At 44.6% G+C, this 20461-nt stretch overlaps 1 protein-coding gene and 2 pseudogenes across 1 annotated transcript; all 3 read right to left on the bottom strand.

The window, feature by feature from the left end:
• Positions 1-2026: 2026 nt before the first annotated feature.
• LOC122871613 lies at positions 2027-7333 on the bottom strand (annotated as a pseudogene).
• Positions 7334-8672: 1339 nt separating this feature from the next.
• LOC122871612 lies at positions 8673-11674 on the bottom strand (annotated as a pseudogene).
• Positions 11675-18760: 7086 nt separating this feature from the next.
• LOC122871449 lies at positions 18761-20255 on the bottom strand. Its single transcript, XM_044186585.1, has one exon. The coding sequence runs from the start codon at positions 20189-20191 to the stop codon at positions 18878-18880; it is 1314 nt and encodes a 437-aa protein (XP_044042520.1). The 5' UTR covers positions 20192-20255; the 3' UTR covers positions 18761-18877.
• Positions 20256-20461: the final 206 nt, after the last annotated feature.

Below are 20461 nucleotides of genomic sequence, written 5' to 3'. Positions count from 1 at the left end.
CTCACAACCACTCAGAGCCTGTTTTAGAACCTGATTAAACAATCCTGGTGACAATGCAAACCCTTGTGGTACTCTGGTGTACTGCAACTGCTGTCCCTTGTAGGTAAATGAGAAAATATCCCTGCACTCCTGAGCTAAAGGTACACAAAAAGAACTCATTAGCTAAATCAATACAAAATGAACCATTTCTGTTCTGGTGTGAGAGAGCACAAAAATGGTGCTAGTAAGAAAGTGTTAAAGGAACTCAAATCAAACTGTGTTTATCCTCCATATTCATCTAGTTATAAATGCTTTGATTCTAGAAATGTGTTTCTAAAAATTCTAAAATAAACAATGTAAAAATTAATATATGTAGTCTGGAGACAAAGTCTTAAGACAAACTGAAATCAAAATATGTTGTCCTTTTATATCTCTATGTTTTAGCTTCTAAGCGTTTCTAACATTAGAACGTTCATTTCAAAGAGGTTCTGGGAGGAAGTCCAGGGTATCATAGTGGTAAACATCAACATCGCTCATTGGATGACTCTCCAAATGAACTTGTGCTTTCTGGGGACAAAAGAGATTCAAATCCAAACCGTGTTGTCCTTCACAGTTTTCATTCTTCAAATTTAGAATTTCTTTCTAAAAGCTTCTGGGTAAAGTGAATGCTTTACATATTGGCGTGGTGAAAATGCATATCTAAACTAAAGAAGCTAAACGTGAACATATGCGATCTGAGGACATAGCTTTAAGAGGAATTCAAGTCAAATGATGCTGACCTTCATATCCATCAAGTTGTTGTCGAGGTAAGCTAACCTCTCGCCAAGTTGGTTGATGAGAAGGATCCACACGAGACCTACAAATGTCTTTAACTAGTATCTATATACCCACAAATATTACAAACAATACAAACAATCAAACAATACAGAAAATTACAGTAGATAAATACAGATATATCTGGAGACACAGCACAGAGACCTCTCAGGCGATCTCCCGCTATGTCTGAAGCAGCAGTACAAAAGTAGTTGGTTATATGGCCTGAGCTCCTCCTTGTACACAATACTATGTAAATGCCTAAGTTCACACTTCCCCATTCCTCTTGATCTTCACAGGCCGCTGCATTCCATTCCCAGGTGTGATCAGAGCGGCTGGTCAGTGAGGATATGCGAGTCACCCCCATGCAATGATAAAACCACCCATATAAACAGGGTGTCGGCTCCGGCCTGCCAACACATGTGCATACATTTCCCCCCACTCTTTGTCACCCCAAATCACCTCTGTATGTCACCATGGGATTATCATATCCACTGTACCTTCCACCACTTTCTCTTATCTAACTGTTAATTAGTTCTAGTCTATGGTGCAAAACAGCTGCTGACCTGAGATGTTACATGAGTTAGACTTGTACAGATGCAAACATCTTACATACAGGGTGTCGTAGCACAAGCTATCCATCATAATAACACAGCCCAAGTTTTCATATTGAAAATTCCTCCTTTTGATCTCTCCTAAAAGAGATCCTCCTAACACCATTTTCCAATTCAAAGTGTCCTCTGCACTGGATGATGTCACAGAGGTCGAAGGAATAGGTGGTGGGCGCTACCCGGAGTGTAATTGAGTTCCAACCCCAGACCGGTTGAAACACTTAGGCGTTTTGGCTCGTTTTTCCCTGTGAGTGGATGGCCATCCCTGAAATTTACCACACAAATACAAAATTGAAATTACAAGTAACACTCCCAATACAGTTGTAACCGCTGCCCCCTTAGGACTGCCACATCCCCATCTTATGACTGGAACTTTTCTATTACTTTGTACTGAAACAGCAACCTCTGTTTCAGGAGATTAAAACCCTCCATTTTACTTCACAGTCTTTTCCTTCTGGATGTGGCGTAGTCTTCAACTTCTGGCTGGGAATTGTGTTAGTTCAGCACACTCTTCTATGACCTGAGGAGAAGTTACTAGCACTTCACCTTTTGCAGCTAACAGTGTGATTCCTCTCGGGGTACAGGGGTTGACTTCCTGTACCTTTCGACCGCAGACCAGAGGATTATTCTGCCTCTTTTGTTGGGGTCTGGGTGTTCTCTGACTCAGCTGAGCCGGTGCTTTCAGCTTGTAATTGCCGTGGAGATCTGCTCCGATCTCCTCCACACTCCGTCCCTGGCTCCTCGGCCGCCATGCACTGGCTCCAGTGGAGACCAGGTGTCGCCTTACCTTTTACCCGGACCACATGTGATGTTCTCTCTGTGACCTCGAAGCGGTCTGGTCCACCTGGGCTCTGACCACTTCCTTTTGATGACTCTCAGTGATACCCACTGGGCTGTGGGTAGAGTGGATCCTTCTGTCAGCGCCTGCCTTTGCCAACCTGTGTAGAAAATCTGAGACAAGAGCTTGCAATTCGTTAAAATATATCTTGTGTTCCATTTTTCTCCTTCTTCCCCTAGTCCCAGAAAAAGCGGCACTGGGCCCTGGAAACTGTCTTCCTATCAGCAGCTCATATGGTGTTAACCCTGTTCCTTGATTGAGGGAACTCCTGATTGTCATCGGGGCCAGGGGTAGTGCATCCACCCAATTCAGTTTTGTCTGTGCACAGATTATAGCCAATTTTTGTTTGATGTTCTGATTCATTCTCTCCACCTTACCTTGTGACTGGGGTGGTAGGCAATGCCAAATGAATGTTTCAAACCCAGCATTGCTTCTACGCTTTGTAGATCTGTGTTTTTTTAAAGTGAGTGCTATTATCTGATCTGATTTTGCTGGGAAACCATGTCTGGGAATGTAATGGTTAATCAAACATTTTCTCACCGTAGCGCTGTCCTCGCCTCTGGCCACCCTGTGAACGTATCAACACACACCAACAAATTCCTAAAACCTTTCACGGATCAATCATATCCACGTATAGTCTATCACCACCTCCTGGCCAGGGCAGGTAGTAATGAGCAACCGCCCCATTTCGGAGCTCACCGCTGGCTTTGGATTAAAATGTGAACAGACTGTACAACTTTTACAAAATGCCTTGCCATATCTGCTGGAACGGATGCCACCAATGACACAAGTTCCTATTCATTTGGTTTGCCCGCACATGCCCCAAGCCATGTGCTTCTCTCAGGAGCTCTTGCCCTGATACCTGGATGGGAGGACCATTTGTCCGTCCGGCCCCTCAGAGTCCATTTTGCTCACGTAGCTCCTCTCTGCATCCATACTACTTTTCTTTGGGCCCCCGCCCCTTTTTTGATATTCTTTTACTGCCTCTGCAGTGAGTTTGGGTTGTAATTCAGTCTCTTCACTGGTTATCATTTGGGTACATTTGCAAATACCCTGCTGCCCTTTTGGCTGCTTTATCTGCTTCCTGGTTCCTGTAGCTACTGGAGTGCTAGCCTGATCATGTCCTCTACATTTTACCACTGCCACTTTCCTTGTGCAATTTCAAAGCCTCCATTAACTCTTTTCATCTCTCCTCATGTTTGATGGTTTGCCCCTGCTGTCAAGAACCCTGTTTCTCATCATTTATCTCATTTCCACATGTACTGCCCCTGCAGCATATACTGAGTCTGTATAAATTGTGACGTCCCTGCCTGCCCCCATTTTAAGGCTTCTGTCACTGCAACCGCTACACGCTCTCTGTGCTGACTGCTGTCCTCCAGCTGCTCTGCTCTGAAATTTTCATATCCTGTTTCTGTCTGCCTGAGCTACTGCATATGCTGTCTTCAACCTAATTTGTCATGTTTGCACCAGCACCAGTCAGTGAATAATTGTTCTGAACCTGGCAAAGCCTGAGCTTTAAATCTGGTCTCACTTTGCTGCTTTTGTGATTTCTCTCTAGCACACTCATGTGTAGTCACATGTCCCCATCCTGTCACCATGTTGAGTGCCTTCATGTGTGAAAGTGCTGGATTTGTGCTTCCAATATTTACAGAGTCTGTGTTTGTCTAAGAGGATGTCATGGTGAATGTCTGTGAGTTTACAAATGCTACCACACTGTGTATTGTTAGTGTCGTCAGGAAATTGTCCCATCACTATATGGGCTGTTTTCTGAAGAATTTTTACCATGCCACTTGCATGTTGTGGTGCATGTAGGATGTCGTTTTTCCATTAAGCTCTGGCATAAGCACTAACATACATTAACACTCTCTGTCTAGCTCCCCTTTTTCTGAAACAGAATACCATTTACCACCCTCTGCTGTTTACCAGAAGCATCTAAAGAGTAGGGAGGCATGGTTGGGTAGAGCAAGTTCTTATGCCGCAGGATGGACCAGTTTCCTGCTGCCCTCTTCTGTGACATTACCACCCAGGAAAGAAACCTGAGTTCTGATAGCACTGTAGCTTAGATGTTTGTACCTTTAGCACATGACTGAACATGATACTGAAATAAGAGAGTGCAACCTGATGGTAAATTTCACAACCACTCAGAGCCCGTTTTAGAACCTGATTAAAACAATCCTGGTGAATTAGTTCTAGTCTATGGTGCAGAACAGCTGCTGACCTGAGATGTTACATGAGTTAGACTTGTACAGAGGCAAACATCTTACATACAGGGTGTGCACGTAGCACAAGCTATCCATCATAATAACACAGCCCAAGTTTTCATATTGAAAATTCCTCCTTTTGATCTCTCCTAAAAGAGATCACTCCTAACACCATTTTTCCAATTCAAAAGTGTCCTCTGCACTGGATGATGTCACAGAGGTCGAAGGAATAGGTAGTGGCGCTACCGCGGGTGTAATTGAGTTCCAACCCCAGACCGGTTGAAACACTTAGGCGTTTTGGCTCGTTTTTCCCTGTGAGTGGATGGCCATCCCTGAAATTTACCACACAAATACAAAATTGAAATTACAAGTAACACTCCCAATACAGTTGTAACCGCTGCCCCCTTAGGACTGCCACATCCCCATCTTATGACTGGAACTTTTCTATTACTTTGTACTGAAACAGCAACCTCTGTTTCAGGAGATTAAAACCCTCCATTTTACTTCACAGTCTTTTCCTTCTGGATGTGACGTAGTCTTCAACTTCTGGCTGGGAATTGTGTTCTGTTCAGCACACTCTTCTATGACCTAGAGGAGAAGTTACTAGCACTTCACCTTTGCAGCTAACAGTGTGATTCCTCTCGGGGTACAGGGGTTGACTTCCTGTACCTTTCGACCGCAGACCAGAGGATTATTCTGCCTCTTTGTTGGGGTCTGGGTGTTCTCCGACTCAGCTGAGCCGGTGCTTTCAGCTTGTAATTGCCGTGAGATCTGCTCCGATCTCCTCCACACTCCGTCCTGGCTCCTCGGCCGCCATGCACTGGCTCCAGTGGAACCAGGTGTCGCCTTTACCTTTTACCCGACCACATGTGATGTTCTCTCTGTGACCTCGAACGGTCTGGTCCACCTGGGCTCTGACCACTTCCTTTTGATGACTCTCAGTGATACCCACTGGGCTGTGGGTAGAGTGGATCCTTCTGTCAGCGCCTGCCTTTCGCCAACCTGTGTAGAGAAATCTGAGACAAGAGCTTGCAATTCGTTAAAATATGTCTTGTGTTCCATTTTTCTCCTTCTTCCCCTAGTCCCAGAGCGGCACTGGGCCCTGGAAACTGTCTTCCTATCAGCAGCTCATATGGTGTTAACCCTGTTCCTTGATTGAGGGAACTCCTGATTGTCATCGGGGCCAGGGTAATGCATCCACCCAATTCAGTTTTGTCTGTGCACAGATTATAGCCAATTTTTGTTTGATGTTCTGATTCATTCTTCCACCTTACCTTGTGACTGGGGTGGTGGTAGACAATGCCAAATGAATGTTTCAAACCCAGCATTGCTTCTACGCTTTGTAGATCTGTGTTTTTAAAGTGAGTGCTATTATCTGATCTGATTTTTGCTGGGAAACCATGTCTGGGAATGTAATGGTTAATCAAACATTTTCTCACCGTAGCGCTGTCCTCGCCTCTGGCCACCCTGTGAACGTATCAACACACACCAACAAATACCTAAAACCTTTCACCGGATCAATCATATCCGTGATAGTCTATCACCACCTCCTGGCCAGGGCAGGTAGTAATAGGCAAACGCCCCATTTCCGGCTCACCGCTGGCTTTGGATTAAAATGTGAACAGACTGTACAACTTTTTACAAAATGCCTTGCCATATCTGCTAGGAACGGATGCCACCAATGACACAAGTTCCTATTCATTTGGTTTGCCCGCACATGCCCCAAGCCATGTGCTTCTCTCAGGGCTCTTGCCCTGATACCTGGTGGGAGGACCATTTGTCCGTCCGGCCCCCTCCAGAGTCCATTTTGCTCCGTAGCTCCTCTCTGCATCCATACTGCTTTTTCTTGGGCCCCCGCCCCCTTTTGATATTCTTTTACTGCCTCTGCAGTGAGTTTGGGTTGTAATTCAGTCTCTTCACTGGTTATCATTTGGTACATTTGCAAATACCCTGCTGCCCTTTTGGCTGCTTTATCTGCTTCCTGGTTCCCTGTAGCCACTGGAGTGCTAGCCTGATCATGTCCTCTACATTTTACCACTGCCACTTTCCTTGGTAATTTCAAAGCCTCCATTAACTCTTTCATCTCTCCTCATGTTTGATGGGTTTGCCCCTGCTGTCAAGAACCCTGTTCTCATCCATTATCTCATTTCCACATGTACTGCCCCTGCAGCATATGCTGAGTCTGTATAAATTGTGACGTCCCTGCCCTGCCCCCATTTTAAGGCTTCTGTCACTGCAACCACTTCCGCTCTCTGTGCTGACTGCTGTCCCTCCAGCTGCTCTGCTCTGAAATTTTCATATCCTGTTTCTGTCTGCCTGACTACCGCATATGCTGTCTTCAACCCTAATTTGTCATGTTTGTAGCAACACCAGTCAGTGAATAATTGTTCTGAACCTGGCAAAGCCTGAGCTTCCAAATCTGGTCTCACTTTAACAACTTTTGTGATTTCTCTCTCGCACTCATGTGGGTCACATGTCCCCATCCTGTCTGCCATGTTGATGCCTTCATGTGTGAAAGTCAGATTTGGTGCTTCCAATATTTTACAGAGTCTGTGTTGTCTAAGAGATGTCATGGTGAATGTCTGTGAGTTTACAAATGCTACCACACTGTGTATTGTTAGTGTCGTCAGGGGGTGTCCCATCACTATATGGGCTGTTTTCTGAAGAATTTTTGCCACGCCTGCTGCATGTTGTGTGCATGTAGGATGTCGTTTTTCCATTAAGTCTAGCATAATGCTAACATACATTAACACTTGTCTAGCTCCCCCTTTTTTCTGAAACAGAACACCATTTACCACCCCTTCTGTTTCAGAAACATCTAAAGAGAAGGGGAGTGTATAGTTGGGTAGAGCAAGTTCTGCCGCTTGGGACAGTTTCTGCTGCCCCCTTCTGTGACATTACCCACCCCAGGAAAGAAACCTGAGTTCTGATAGCCTGTAGCTTAGATGTTTTGTACCTTTAGCACATGACTGAACATGATACTGAACAAGAGTGCAACCTGATGGTAACTCACAACCACTCAGAGCCTGTTTTAGAACCTGATTAAACAATCCTGGTGACAATGCAAACCCTTGTGGTACTCTGGTGTACTGCAACTGCTGTCCCTTGTAGGTAAATGAGAAAATATCCCTGCACTCCTGAGCTAAAGGTACACAAAAGAACTCATTAGCTAAATCAATACAAATGAACCATTTCTGTTCTGGTGTGAGAGAGCACAAAAATGGTGCTAGTAAGAAAGTGTTAAAAGGAACTCAAATCAAACTGTGTTATCCTCCATATTCATCTAGTTATAAATGCTTTGATTCTAGAAATGTGTTTCTAAAAATTCTAAAATAAACAATGTAAAAATTAATATATGTAGTCTGGAGACAAAGTCTTAAGACAAACTGAAATCAAAATATGTTGTCCTTTATCTCTATGTTTTAGCTAGCGTTTCTAACGTAGAACGCTTCATTTCAAAGAGGTTCTGGGAGGAAGTCCAGGGTATCATAGTGGTAAACATCAACATCGCTCATTGGATGACTCTCCAAATGAACTTGTGCTTTCTGGGGACAAAAGAGATTCAAATCCAAACCGTGTTGTCCTTCACAGTTTTCATTCTTCAAATTTAGAATTTCTTTCTAAAAGCTTCTGGGTAGAAGTGAATGCTTTACATATTGGCGTGGTGAAAATGCACTTATCTAAACTAAAGAAGCTAAACGTGAACATATGCGATCTGAGGACATAGCTTTAAGAGGAATTCAAGTCAAATGATGCTGACCTTCATATCCATCAAGTTGTTGTCGAGGTAAGCTAACCTCTCGCCAAGTTGGTTGATGAGAAGGGATCCACACGAGACCTACAAATGTCTTTAACTAGTATCTATATACCCACAAATATTACAAACAATACAAACAATCAAACAATACAGAAAATTACAGATAAATACAGATATATCTGGAGACACAGCACAGAGACCTCTCCAGGCGATCTCCCCGCTATGTCTGAAGCAGCAGTACAAAAGTAGTTGGTTATATGGCCTGAGCTCCTCCTTGTACACAATACTATGTAAATGCCTAAGTTCACACTTCCCCATTCCTCTTGATCTTCACAGGCCGCTGCATTCCATTCCCAGGTGTGATCAGAGCGGCTGGTCAGTGAGGATATGCGAGTCACCCCCATGCAATGATAAAACCACCCATATAAACAGGGTGTCGGCTCCGGCCTGCCAACACATGTGCATACATTTCCCCCACTCTTTGTCACCCCAAATCACCTCTGTATGTCACCATGGGATTATCATATCCACTGTACCTTCCACCACTTTCTCTTATCTAACTGTTAATTAGTTCTAGTCTATGGTGCAAAACAGCTGCTGACCTGAGATGTTACATGAGTTAGACTTGTACAGATGCAAACATCTTACATACAGGGTGTACGTAGCACAAGCTATCCATCATAATAACACAGCCCAAGTTTTCATATTGAAAATTCCTCCTTTTGATCTCTCCTAAAAGAGATCACTCCTAACACCATTTTTCCAATTCAAAAGTGTCCTCTGCACTGGATGATGTCACAGAGGTCGAAGGAATAGGTAGTGGCGCTACCGCGGGTGTAATTGAGTTCCAACCCCAGACCGGTTGAAACACTTAGGCGTTTTGGCTCGTTTTTCCCTGTGAGTGGATGGCCATCCCTGAAATTTACCACACAAATACAAAATTGAAATTACAAGTAACACTCCCAATACAGTTGTAACCGCTGCCCCCTTAGGACTGCCACATCCCCATCTTATGACTGGAACTTTTCTATTACTTTGTACTGAAACAGCAACCTCTGTTTCAGGAGATTAAAACCCTCCATTTTACTTCACAGTCTTTTCCTTCTGGATGTGACGTAGTCTTCAACTTCTGGCTGGGAATTGTGTTCGTTCAGCACACTCTTCTATGACCTAGAGGAGAAGTTACTAGCACTTCACCTTTTGCAGCTAACAGTGTGATTCCTCTCGGGGTACAGGGGTTGACTTCCCTGTACCTTTCGACCGCAGACCAGAGGATTATTCTGCCTCTTTTGTTGGGGTCTGGGTGTTCTCCGACTCAGCTGAGCCGGTGCTTTCAGCTTGTAATTGCCGTAGATCTGCTCCGATCTCCTCCACACTCCGTCCTGGCTCCTCGGCCGCCATGCACTGGCTCCAGTGGAACCAGGTGTCGCCTTTACCTTTTACCCGGACCACATGTGATGTTCTCTCTGTGACCTCGAACGGTCTGGTCCACCTGGGCTCTGACCACTTCCTTTTGATGACTCTCAGTGATACCCACTGGGCTGTGGGTAGAGTGGATCCTTCTGTCAGCGCCTGCCTTTCGCCAACCTGTGTAGAGAAATCTGAGACAAGAGCTTGCAATTCGTTAAAATATGTCTTGTGTTCCATTTTTCTCCTTCTTCCCCTAGTCCCAGAGCGGCACTGGGCCCTGGAAACTGTCTTCCTATCAGCAGCTCATATGGTGTTAACCCTGTTCCTTGATTGAGGGAACTCCTGATTGTCATCGGGGCCAGGGGTAATGCATCCACCCAATTCAGTTTTGTCTGTGCACAGATTATAGCCAATTTTTGTTTGATGTTCTGATTCATTCTCTCCACCTTACCTTGTGACTGGGGGTGGTAGACAATGCCAAATGAATGTTTCAAACCCAGCATTGCTTCTACGCTTTGTAGATCTGTGTTTTTAAAGTGAGTGCTATTATCTGATCTGATTTTTGCTGGGAAACCATGTCTGGGAATGTAATGGTTAATCAAACATTTTCTCACCGTAGCGCTGTCCTCGCCTCTGGCCACCCTGTGAACGTATCAACACACACCAACAAATTCCTAAAACCTTTCACCGGATCAATCATATCCGTATAGTCTATCACCACCTCCTGGCCAGGGCAGGTAGTAATAGGCAAACGCCCCATTTCCGGGCTCACCGCTGGCTTTGGATTAAAATGTGAACAGACTGTACAACTTTTTACAAAATGCCTTGCCATATCTGCTAGGAACGGATGCCACCAATGACACAAGTTCCTATTCATTTGGTTTGCCCGCACATGCCCCAAGCCATGTGCTTCTCTCAGGGCTCTTGCCCTGATACCTGGTGGGAGGACCATTTGTCCGTCCGGCCCCCCAGAGTCCATTTTGCTCCGTAGCTCCTCTCTGCATCCATACTGCTTTTCTTGGGCCCCCGCCCCTTTTGATATTCTTTTACTGCCTCTGCAGTGAGTTTGGGTTGTAATTCAGTCTCTTCACTGGTTATCATTTGGTACATTTGCAAATACCCTGCTGCCCTTTTTGGCTGCTTTATCTGCTTCCTGGTTCCCTGTAGCTACTGGAGTGCTAGCCTGATCATGTCCTCTACATTTTACCACTGCCACTTTCCTTGGTAATTTCAAAGCCTCCATTAACTCTTTCATCTCTCCCTCATGTTTGATGGGTTTGCCCCCTGCTGTCAAGAACCCTGTTCTCATCCATTGTCTCATTTCCACATGTACTGCCCCTGCAGCATATGCTGAGTCTGTATAAATTGTGACGTCCCTGCCCTGCCCCCATTTTAAGGCTTCTGTCACTGCAACCACTTCCGCTCTCTGTGCTGACTGCTGTCCCTCCAGCTGCTCTGCTCTGAAATTTTCATATCCTGTTTCTGTCTGCCTGACTACCGCATATGCTGTCTTCAACCCTAATTTGTCATGTTTGTAGCAACACCAGTCAGTGAATAATTGTTCTGAACCTGGCAAAGCCTGAGCTTCCAAATCTGGTCTCACTTTAACAACTTTTGTGATTTCTCTCTCGCACTCATGTGGGTCACATGTCCCCATCCTGTCTGCCATGTTGATGCCTTCATGTGTGAAAGTCAGATTTGGTGCTTCCAATATTTTACAGAGTCTGTGTTGTCTAAGAGATGTCATGGTGAATGTCTGTGAGTTTACAAATGCTACCACACTGTGTATTGTTAGTGTCGTCAGGGGGTGTCCCATCACTATATGGGCTGTTTTCTGAAGAATTTTTGCCACGCCTGCTGCATGTTGTGTGCATGTAGGATGTCGTTTTTCCATTAAGTCTAGCATAATGCTAACATACATTAACACTTGTCTAGCTCCCCCTTTTTTCTGAAACAGAACACCATTTACCACCCCTTCTGTTTCAGAAACATCTAAAGAGAAGGGGAGTGTATAGTTGGGTAGAGCAAGTTCTGCCGCTTGGGACAGTTTCTGCTGCCCCCTTCTGTGACATTACCCACCCCAGGAAAGAAACCTGAGTTCTGATAGCCTGTAGCTTAGATGTTTTGTACCTTTAGCACATGACTGAACATGATACTGAACAAGAGTGCAACCTGATGGTAACTCACAACCACTCAGAGCCTGTTTTAGAACCTGATTAAACAATCCTGGTGACAATGCAAACCCTTGTGGTACTCTGGTGTACTGCAACTGCTGTCCCTTGTAGGTAAATGAGAAAATATCCCTGCACTCCTGAGCTAAAGGTACACAAAAGAACTCATTAGCTAAATCAATACAAATGAACCATTTCTGTTCTGGTGTGAGAGAGCACAAAAATGGTGCTAGTAAGAAAGTGTTAAAAGGAACTCAAATCAAACTGTGTTATCCTCCATATTCATCTAGTTATAAATGCTTTGATTCTAGAAATGTGTTTCTAAAAATTCTAAAATAAACAATGTAAAAATTAATATATGTAGTCTGGAGACAAAGTCTTAAGACAAACTGAAATCAAAATATGTTGTCCTTTATCTCTATGTTTTAGCTAGCGTTTCTAACGTAGAACGCTCATTTCAAAGAGGTTCTGGGAGGAAGCAGGGTATCATAGTGGTAAACATCAACATCGCTCATTGGATGACTCTCCAAATGAACTTGTGCTTTCTGGGGACAAAAGAGATTCAAATCCAAACCGTGTTGTCCTTCACAGTTTTCATTCTTCAAATTTAGAATTTCTTTCTAAAAGCTTCTGGGTAGAAGTGAATGCTTTACATATTGGCGTGGTGAAAATGCACTTATCTAAACTAAAGAAGCTAAACGTGAACATATGCGATCTGAGGACATAGCTTTAAGAGGAATTCAAGTCAAATGATGCTGACCTTCATATCCATCAAGTTGTTGTCGAGGTAAGCTAACCTCTCGCCAAGTTGGTTGATGAGAAGGGATCCACACGAGACCTACAAATGTCTTTAACTAGTATCTATATACCCACAAATATTACAAACAATACAAACAATCAAACAATACAGAAAATTACAGATAAATACAGATATATCTGGAGACACAGCACAGAGACCTCTCCAGGCGATCTCCCGCTATGTCTGAAGCAGCAGTACAAAAGTAGTTGGTTATATGGCCTGAGCTCCTCCTTGTACACAATACTATGTAAATGCCTAAGTTCACACTTCCCCATTCCTCTTGATCTTCACAGGCCGCTGCATTCCATTCCCAGGTGTGATCAGAGCGGCTGGTCAGTGAGGATATGCGAGTCACCCCATGCAATGATAAAACCACCCATATAAACAGGGTGTCGGCTCCGCCTGCCAACACATGTGCATACATTTCCTCCCACTCTTTGTCACCCCAAATCACCTCTGTATGTCACCATGGGATTATCATATCCACTGTACCTTCCACCACTTTCTCTTATCTAACTGTTAATTAGTTCTAGTCTATGGTGCAGAACAGCTGCTGACCTGAGATGTTACATGAGTTAGACTTGTACAGAGGCAAACATCTTACATACAGGGTGTACGTGCACAAGCTATCCATCATAATAACACAGCCCAAGTTTTCATATTGAAAATTCCTCCTTTTGATCTCTCCTAAAAGAGATCACTCCTAACACCATTTTTCCAATTCAAAAGTGTCCTCTGCACTGGATGATGTCACAGAGGTCGAAGGAATAGGTAGTGAGCTACCGCTGGTGTAATTGAGTTCCAACCCCAGACCGGTTGAAACACTTAGGCGTTTTGGCTCGTTTTTTCCCTGTGAGTGGATGGCCATCCCTGAAATTTACCACACAAATACAAAATTGAAATTACAAGTAACACTCCCAATACAGTTGTAACCGCTGCCCCCTTAGGACTGCCACATCCCCATCTTATGACTGGAACTTTTCTATTACTTTGTACTGAAACAGCAACCTCTGTTTCAGGAGATTAAAACCTCCATTTTACTTCACAGTCTTTTCCTTCTGGATGTGACGTAGTCTTCAACTTCTGGCTGGGAATTGTGTTCGTTCAGCACACTCTTCTATGACCTAGAGGAGAAGTTACTAGCACTTCACCTTTGCAGCTAACAGTGTGATTCTCTCGGGGTACAGGGGTTGACTTCCTGTACCTTTCGACCGCAGACCAGAGGATTATTCTGCCTCTTTTGTTGGGGTCTGGGTGTTCTCCGACTCAGCTGAGCCGGTGCTTTCAGCTTGTAATTGCCGTAGATCTGCTCCGATCTCCTCCACACTCCGTCCTGGCTCCTCGGCCGCCATGCACTGGCTCCAGTGGAACCAGGTGTCGCCTTTACCTTTTACCCGGACCACATGTGATGTTCTCTCTGTGACCTCGAACGGTCTGGTCCACCTGGGCTCTGACCACTTCCTTTTGATGACTCTCAGTGATACCCACTGGGTAGAGTGGATCCTTCTGTCAGCGCCTGCCTTTCGCCAACCTGTGTAGAGAAATCTGAGACAAGAGCTTGCAATTCGTTAAAATATGTCTTGTGTTCCATTTTTCTCCTTCTTCCCCTAGTCCCAGAGCGGCACTGGGCCCTGGAAACTGTCTTCCTATCAGCAGCTCATATGGTGTTAACCCCTGTTCCTTGATTGAGGGAACTCCTGATTGTCATCGGGGCCAGGGTAATGCATCCACCCAATTCAGTTTTGTCTGTGCACAGATTATAGCCAATTTTTGTTTGATGTTCTGATTCATTCTCTCCACCTTACCTTGTGACTGGGGTGGTAGACAATGCCAAATGAATGTTTCAAACCCAGCATTGCTTCTACGCTTTGTAGATCTGTGTTTTTAAAGTGAGTGCTATTATCTGATCTGATTTTTGCTGGGAAACCATGTCTGGGAATGTAATGGTTAATCAAACATTTTCTCACCGTAGCGCTGTCCTCGCCTCTGGCCACCCTGTGAACGTATCAACACACACCAACAAATACCTAAAACCTTTCACCGGATCAATCATATCCGTATAGTCTATCACCACCTCCTGGCCAGGGCAGGTAGTAATAGGCAAACGCCCCATTTCCGGGCTCACCGCTGGCTTTGGATTAAAATGTGAACAGACTGTACAACTTTTTACAAAATGCCTTGCCATATCTGCTAGGAACGGATGCCACCAATGACACAAGTTCCTATTCATTTGGTTTGCCCGCACATGCCCCAAGCCATGTGCTTCTCTCAGGGCTCTTGCCCTGATACCTGGTGGGAGGACCATTTGTCCGTCCGGCCCCCTCCAGAGTCCATTTTGCTCCGTAGCTCCTCTCTGCATCCATACTGCTTTTTCTTGGGCCCCCGCCCCTTTTGATATTCTTTTTACTGCCTCTGCAGTGAGTTTGGGTTGTAATTCAGTCTCTTCACTGGTTATCATTTGGTACATTTGCAAATACCCTGCTGCCCTTTTGGCTGCTTTATCTGCTTCCTGGTTCCCTGTAGCCACTGGAGTGCTAGCCTGATCATGTCCTCTACATTTTACCACTGCCACTTTCCTTGGTAATTTCAAAGCCTCCATTAACTCTTTCATCTCTCCTCATGTTTGATGGGTTTGCCCCTGCTGTCAAGAACCCTGTTCTCATCCATTGTCTCATTTCCACATGTACTGCCCCTGCAGCATATGCTGAGTCTGTATAAATTGTGACGTCCCTGCCCTGCCCCCATTTTAAGGCTTCTGTCACTGCAACCACTTCCGCTCTCTGTGCTGACTGCTGTCCCTCCAGCTGCTCTGCTCTGAAATTTTCATATCCTGTTTCTGTCTGCCTGACTACCGCATATGCTGTCTTCAACCCTAATTTGTCATGTTTGTAGCAACACCAGTCAGTGAATAATTGTTCTGAACCTGGCAAAGCCTGAGCTTCCAAATCTGGTCTCACTTTAACAACTTTTGTGATTTCTCTCTCGCACTCATGTGGGTGACATGTCCCCATCCTGTCTGCCATGTTGATGCCTTCATGTGTGAAAGTCAGATTTGGTGCTTCCAATATTTTACAGAGTCTGTGTTGTCTAAGAGATGTCATGGTGAATGTCTGTGAGTTTACAAATGCTACCACACTGTGTATTGTTAGTGTCGTCAGGGGGTGTCCCATCACTATATGGGCTGTTTTCTGAAGAATTTTTGCCACGCCTGCTGCATGTTGTGTGCATGTAGGATGTCGTTTTTCCATTAAGTCTAGCATAATGCTAACATACATTAACACTTGTCTAGCTCCCCCTTTTTTCTGAAACAGAACACCATTTACCACCCCTTCTGTTTCAGAAACATCTAAAGAGAAGGGGAGTGTATAGTTGGGTAGAGCAAGTTCTGCCGCTTGGGACAGTTTCTGCTGCCCCCTTCTGTGACATTACCCACCCCAGGAAAGAAACCTGAGTTCTGATAGCCTGTAGCTTAGATGTTTTGTACCTTTAGCACATGACTGAACATGATACTGAACAAGAGTGCAACCTGATGGTAACTCACAACCACTCAGAGCCTGTTTTAGAACCTGATTAAACAATCCTGGTGACAATGCAAACCCTTGTGGTACTCTGGTGTACTGCAACTGCTGTCCCTTGTAGGTAAATGAGAAAATATCCCTGCACTCCTGAGCTAAAGGTACACAAAAGAACTCATTAGCTAAATCAATACAAATGAACCATTTCTGTTCTGGTGTGAGAGAGCACAAAAATGGTGCTAGTAAGAAAGTGTTAAAAGGAACTCAAATCAAACTGTGTTATCCTCCATATTCATCTAGTTATAAATGCTTTGATTCTAGAAATGTGTTTCTAAAAATTCTAAAATAAACAATGTAAAAATTAATATATGTAGTCTGGAGACAAAGTCTTAAGACAAACTGAAATCAAAATATGTTGTCCTTTATCTCTATGTTTTAGCTAGCGTTTCTAACGTAGAACGTTCATTTCAAAGAGGTTCTGGGAGGAAGTCCAGGGTATCATAGTGGTAAACATCAACATCGCTCATTGGATGACTCTCCAAATGAACTTGTGCTTTCTGGGGACAAAAGAGATTCAAATCCAAACCGTGTTGTCCTTCACAGTTTTCATTCTTCAAATTTAGAATTTCTTTCTAAAAGCTTCTGGGTAGAAGTGAATGCTTTACATATTGGCGTGGTGAAAATGCACTTATCTAAACTAAAGAAGCTAAACGTGAACATATGCGATCTGAGGACATAGCTTTAAGAGGAATTCAAGTCAAATGATGCTGACCTTCATATCCATCAAGTTGTTGTCGAGGTAAGCTAACCTCTCGCCAAGTTGGTTGATGAGAAGGGATCCACACGAGACCTACAAATGTCTTTAACTAGTATCTATATACCCACAAATATTACAAACAATACAAACAATCAAACAATACAGAAAATTACAGATAAATACAGATATATCTGGAGACACAGCACAGAGACCTCTCTCAGGCGATCTCCCGCTATGTCTGAAGCAGCAGTACAAAAGTAGTTGGTTATATGGCCTGAGCTCCTCCTTGTACACAATACTATGTAAATGCCTAAGTTCACACTTCCCCATTCCTCTTGATCTTCACAGGCCGCTGCATTCCATTCCCAGGTGTGATCAGAGCGGCTGGTCAGTGAGGATATGCGAGTCACCCCCATGCAATGATAAAACCACCCATATAAACAGGGTGTCGGCTCCGGCCTGCCAACACATGTGCATACATTTCCTCCCACTCTTTGTCACCCCAAATCACCTCTGTATGTCACCATGGGATTATCATATCCACTGTACCTTCCACCACTTTCTCTTATCTAACTGTTAATTAGTTCTAGTCTATGGTGCAGAACAGCTGCTGACCTGAGATGTTACATGAGTTAGACTTGTACAGAGGCAAACATCTTACATACAGGGTGTACGTAGCACAAGCTATCCATCATAATAACACAGCCCAAGTTTTCATATTGAAAATTCCTCCTTTTGATCTCTCCTAAAAGAGATCACTCCTAACACCATTTTTCCAATTCAAAAGTGTCCTCTGCACTGGATGATGTCACAGAGGTCGAAGGAATAGGTAGTGGCGCTACCGCGGGTGTAATTGAGTTCCAACCCCAGACCGGTTGAAACACTTAGGCGTTTTGGCTCGTTTTTCCCTGTGAGTGGATGGCCATCCCTGAAATTTACCACACAAATACAAAATTGAAATTACAAGTAACACTCCCAATACAGTTGTAACCGCTGCCCCTTAGGACTGCCACATCCCCATCTTATGACTGGAACTTTTCTATTACTTTGTACTGAAACAGCAACCTCTGTTTCAGGAGATTAAAACCCTCCATTTTACTTCACAGTCTTTTCCTTCTGGATGTGACGTAGTCTTCAACTTCTGGCTGGGAATTGTGTTCGTTCAGCACACTCTTCTATGACCTAGAGGAGAAGTTACTAGCACTTCACCTTTGCAGCTAACAGTGTGATTCCTCTCGGGTACAGGGGTTGACTTCCTGTACCTTTCGACCGCAGACCAGAGGATTATTCTGCCTCTTTTGTTGGGGTCTGGGTGTTCTCTGACTCAGCTGAGCCGGTGCTTTCAGCTTGTAATTGCCGTGAGATCTGCTCCGATCTCCTCCACACTCCGTCCTGGCTCCTCGGCCGCCATGCACTGGCTCCAGTGGAACCAGGTGTCGCTTTACCTTTTACCCGGACCACATGTGATGTTCTCTCTGTGACCTCGAACGGTCTGGTCCACCTGGGCTCTGACCACTTCCTTTTGATGACTCTCAGTGATACCCACTGGGCTGTGGGTAGAGTGGATCCTTCTGTCAGCGCCTGCCTTTCGCCAACCTGTGTAGAGAAATCTGAGACAAGAGCTTGCAATTCGTTAAAATATGTCTTGTGTTCCATTTTTCTCCTTCTTCCCTAGTCCCAGAGCGGCACTGGGCCCTGGAAACTGTCTTCCTATCAGCAGCTCATATGGTGTTAACCCTGTTCCTTGATTGAGGGAACTCCTGATTGTCATCGGGCCAGGGGTAATGCATCCACCCAATTCAGTTTTGTCTGTGCACAGATTATAGCCAATTTTTGTTTGATGTTCTGATTCATTCTCTCCACCTTACCTTGTGACTGGGGTGGTAGACAATGCCAAATGAATGTTTCAAACCCAGCATTGCTTCTACGCTTTGTAGATCTGTGTTTTTAAAGTGAGTGCTATTATCTGATCTGATTTTTGCTGGGAAACCATGTCTGGGAATGTAATGGTTAATCAAACATTTTCTCACCGTAGCGCTGTCCTCGCCTCTGGCCACCCTGTGAACGTATCAACACACACCAACAAATTCCTAAAACCTTTCACCGGATCAATCATATCCGTATAGTCTATCACCACCTCCTGGCCAGGGCAGGTAGTAATAGGCAAACGCCCCATTTCCGGGCTCACCGCTGGCTTTGGATTAAAATGTGAACAGACTGTACAACTTTTTACAAAATGCCTTGCCATATCTGCTAGGAACGGATGCCACCAATGACACAAGTTCCTATTCATTTGGTTTGCCCGCACATGCCCCAAGCCATGTGCTTCTCTCAGGGCTCTTGCCCTGATACCTGGTGGGAGGACCATTTGTCCGTCCGGCCCCCTCCAGAGTCCATTTTGCTCCGTAGCTCCTCTCTGCATCCATACTGCTTTTTCTTGGGCCCCCGCCCCCTTTTGATATTCTTTTACTGCCTCTGCAGTGAGTTTGGGTTGTAATTCAGTCTCTTCACTGGTTATCATTTGGTACATTTGCAAATACCCTGCTGCCCTTTTGGCTGCTTTATCTGCTTCCTGGTTCCCTGTAGCTACTGGAGTGCTAGCCTGATCATGTCCTCTACATTTTACCACTGCCACTTTCCTTGGTAATTTCAAAGCCTCCATTAACTCTTTCATCTCTCCCTCATGTTTGATGGGTTTGCCCCCTGCTGTCAAGAACCCTGTTCTCATCCATTGTCTCATTTCCACATGTACTGCCCCTGCAGCATATGCTGAGTCTGTATAAATTGTGACGTCCCTGCCCTGCCCCCATTTTAAGGCTTCTGTCACTGCAACCACTTCCGCTCTCTGTGCTGACTGCTGTCCCTCCAGCTGCTCTGCTCTGAAATTTTCATATCCTGTTTCTGTCTGCCTGACTACCGCATATGCTGTCTTCAACCCTAATTTGTCATGTTTGTAGCAACACCAGTCAGTGAATAATTGTTCTGAACCTGGCAAAGCCTGAGCTTCCAAATCTGGTCTCACTTTAACAACTTTTGTGATTTCTCTCTCGCACTCATGTGGGTGACATGTCCCCATCCTGTCTGCCATGTTGATGCCTTCATGTGTGAAAGTCAGATTTGGTGCTTCCAATATTTTACAGAGTCTGTGTTGTCTAAGAGATGTCATGGTGAATGTCTGTGAGTTTACAAATGCTACCACACTGTGTATTGTTAGTGTCGTCAGGGGGTGTCCCATCACTATATGGGCTGTTTTCTGAAGAATTTTTGCCACGCCTGCTGCATGTTGTGTGCATGTAGGATGTCGTTTTTCCATTAAGTCTAGCATAATGCTAACATACATTAACACTTGTCTAGCTCCCCCTTTTTTCTGAAACAGAACACCATTTACCACCCCTTCTGTTTCAGAAACATCTAAGAGAGAAGGGGAGTGTATAGTTGGGTAGAGCAAGTTCTGCCGCTTGGGACAGTTTCTGCTGCCCCCTTCTGTGACATTACCCACCCCAGGAAAGAAACCTGAGTTCTGATAGCCTGTAGCTTAGATGTTTTGTACCTTTAGCACATGACTGAACATGATACTGAACAAGAGTGCAACCTGATGGTAACTCACAAC

This window comes from Siniperca chuatsi, linkage group LG23 (genome assembly GCF_020085105.1).
Source record: "Siniperca chuatsi isolate FFG_IHB_CAS linkage group LG23, ASM2008510v1, whole genome shotgun sequence".
Classification (NCBI taxonomy): Eukaryota; Metazoa; Chordata; class Actinopteri; order Centrarchiformes; family Sinipercidae; genus Siniperca; species Siniperca chuatsi.
The sequence above is the reverse complement of the archived record's forward strand: the minus strand, read 5'-3'. Positions and strand labels throughout refer to the sequence as shown.

Coding starts and splice junctions, on each gene's coding strand:
- LOC122871449 (XM_044186585.1), bottom strand. CDS start 20,191: ATGTATGTTAGCATTATGCTAGACTTAATGGAAAAACGACATCCTACA.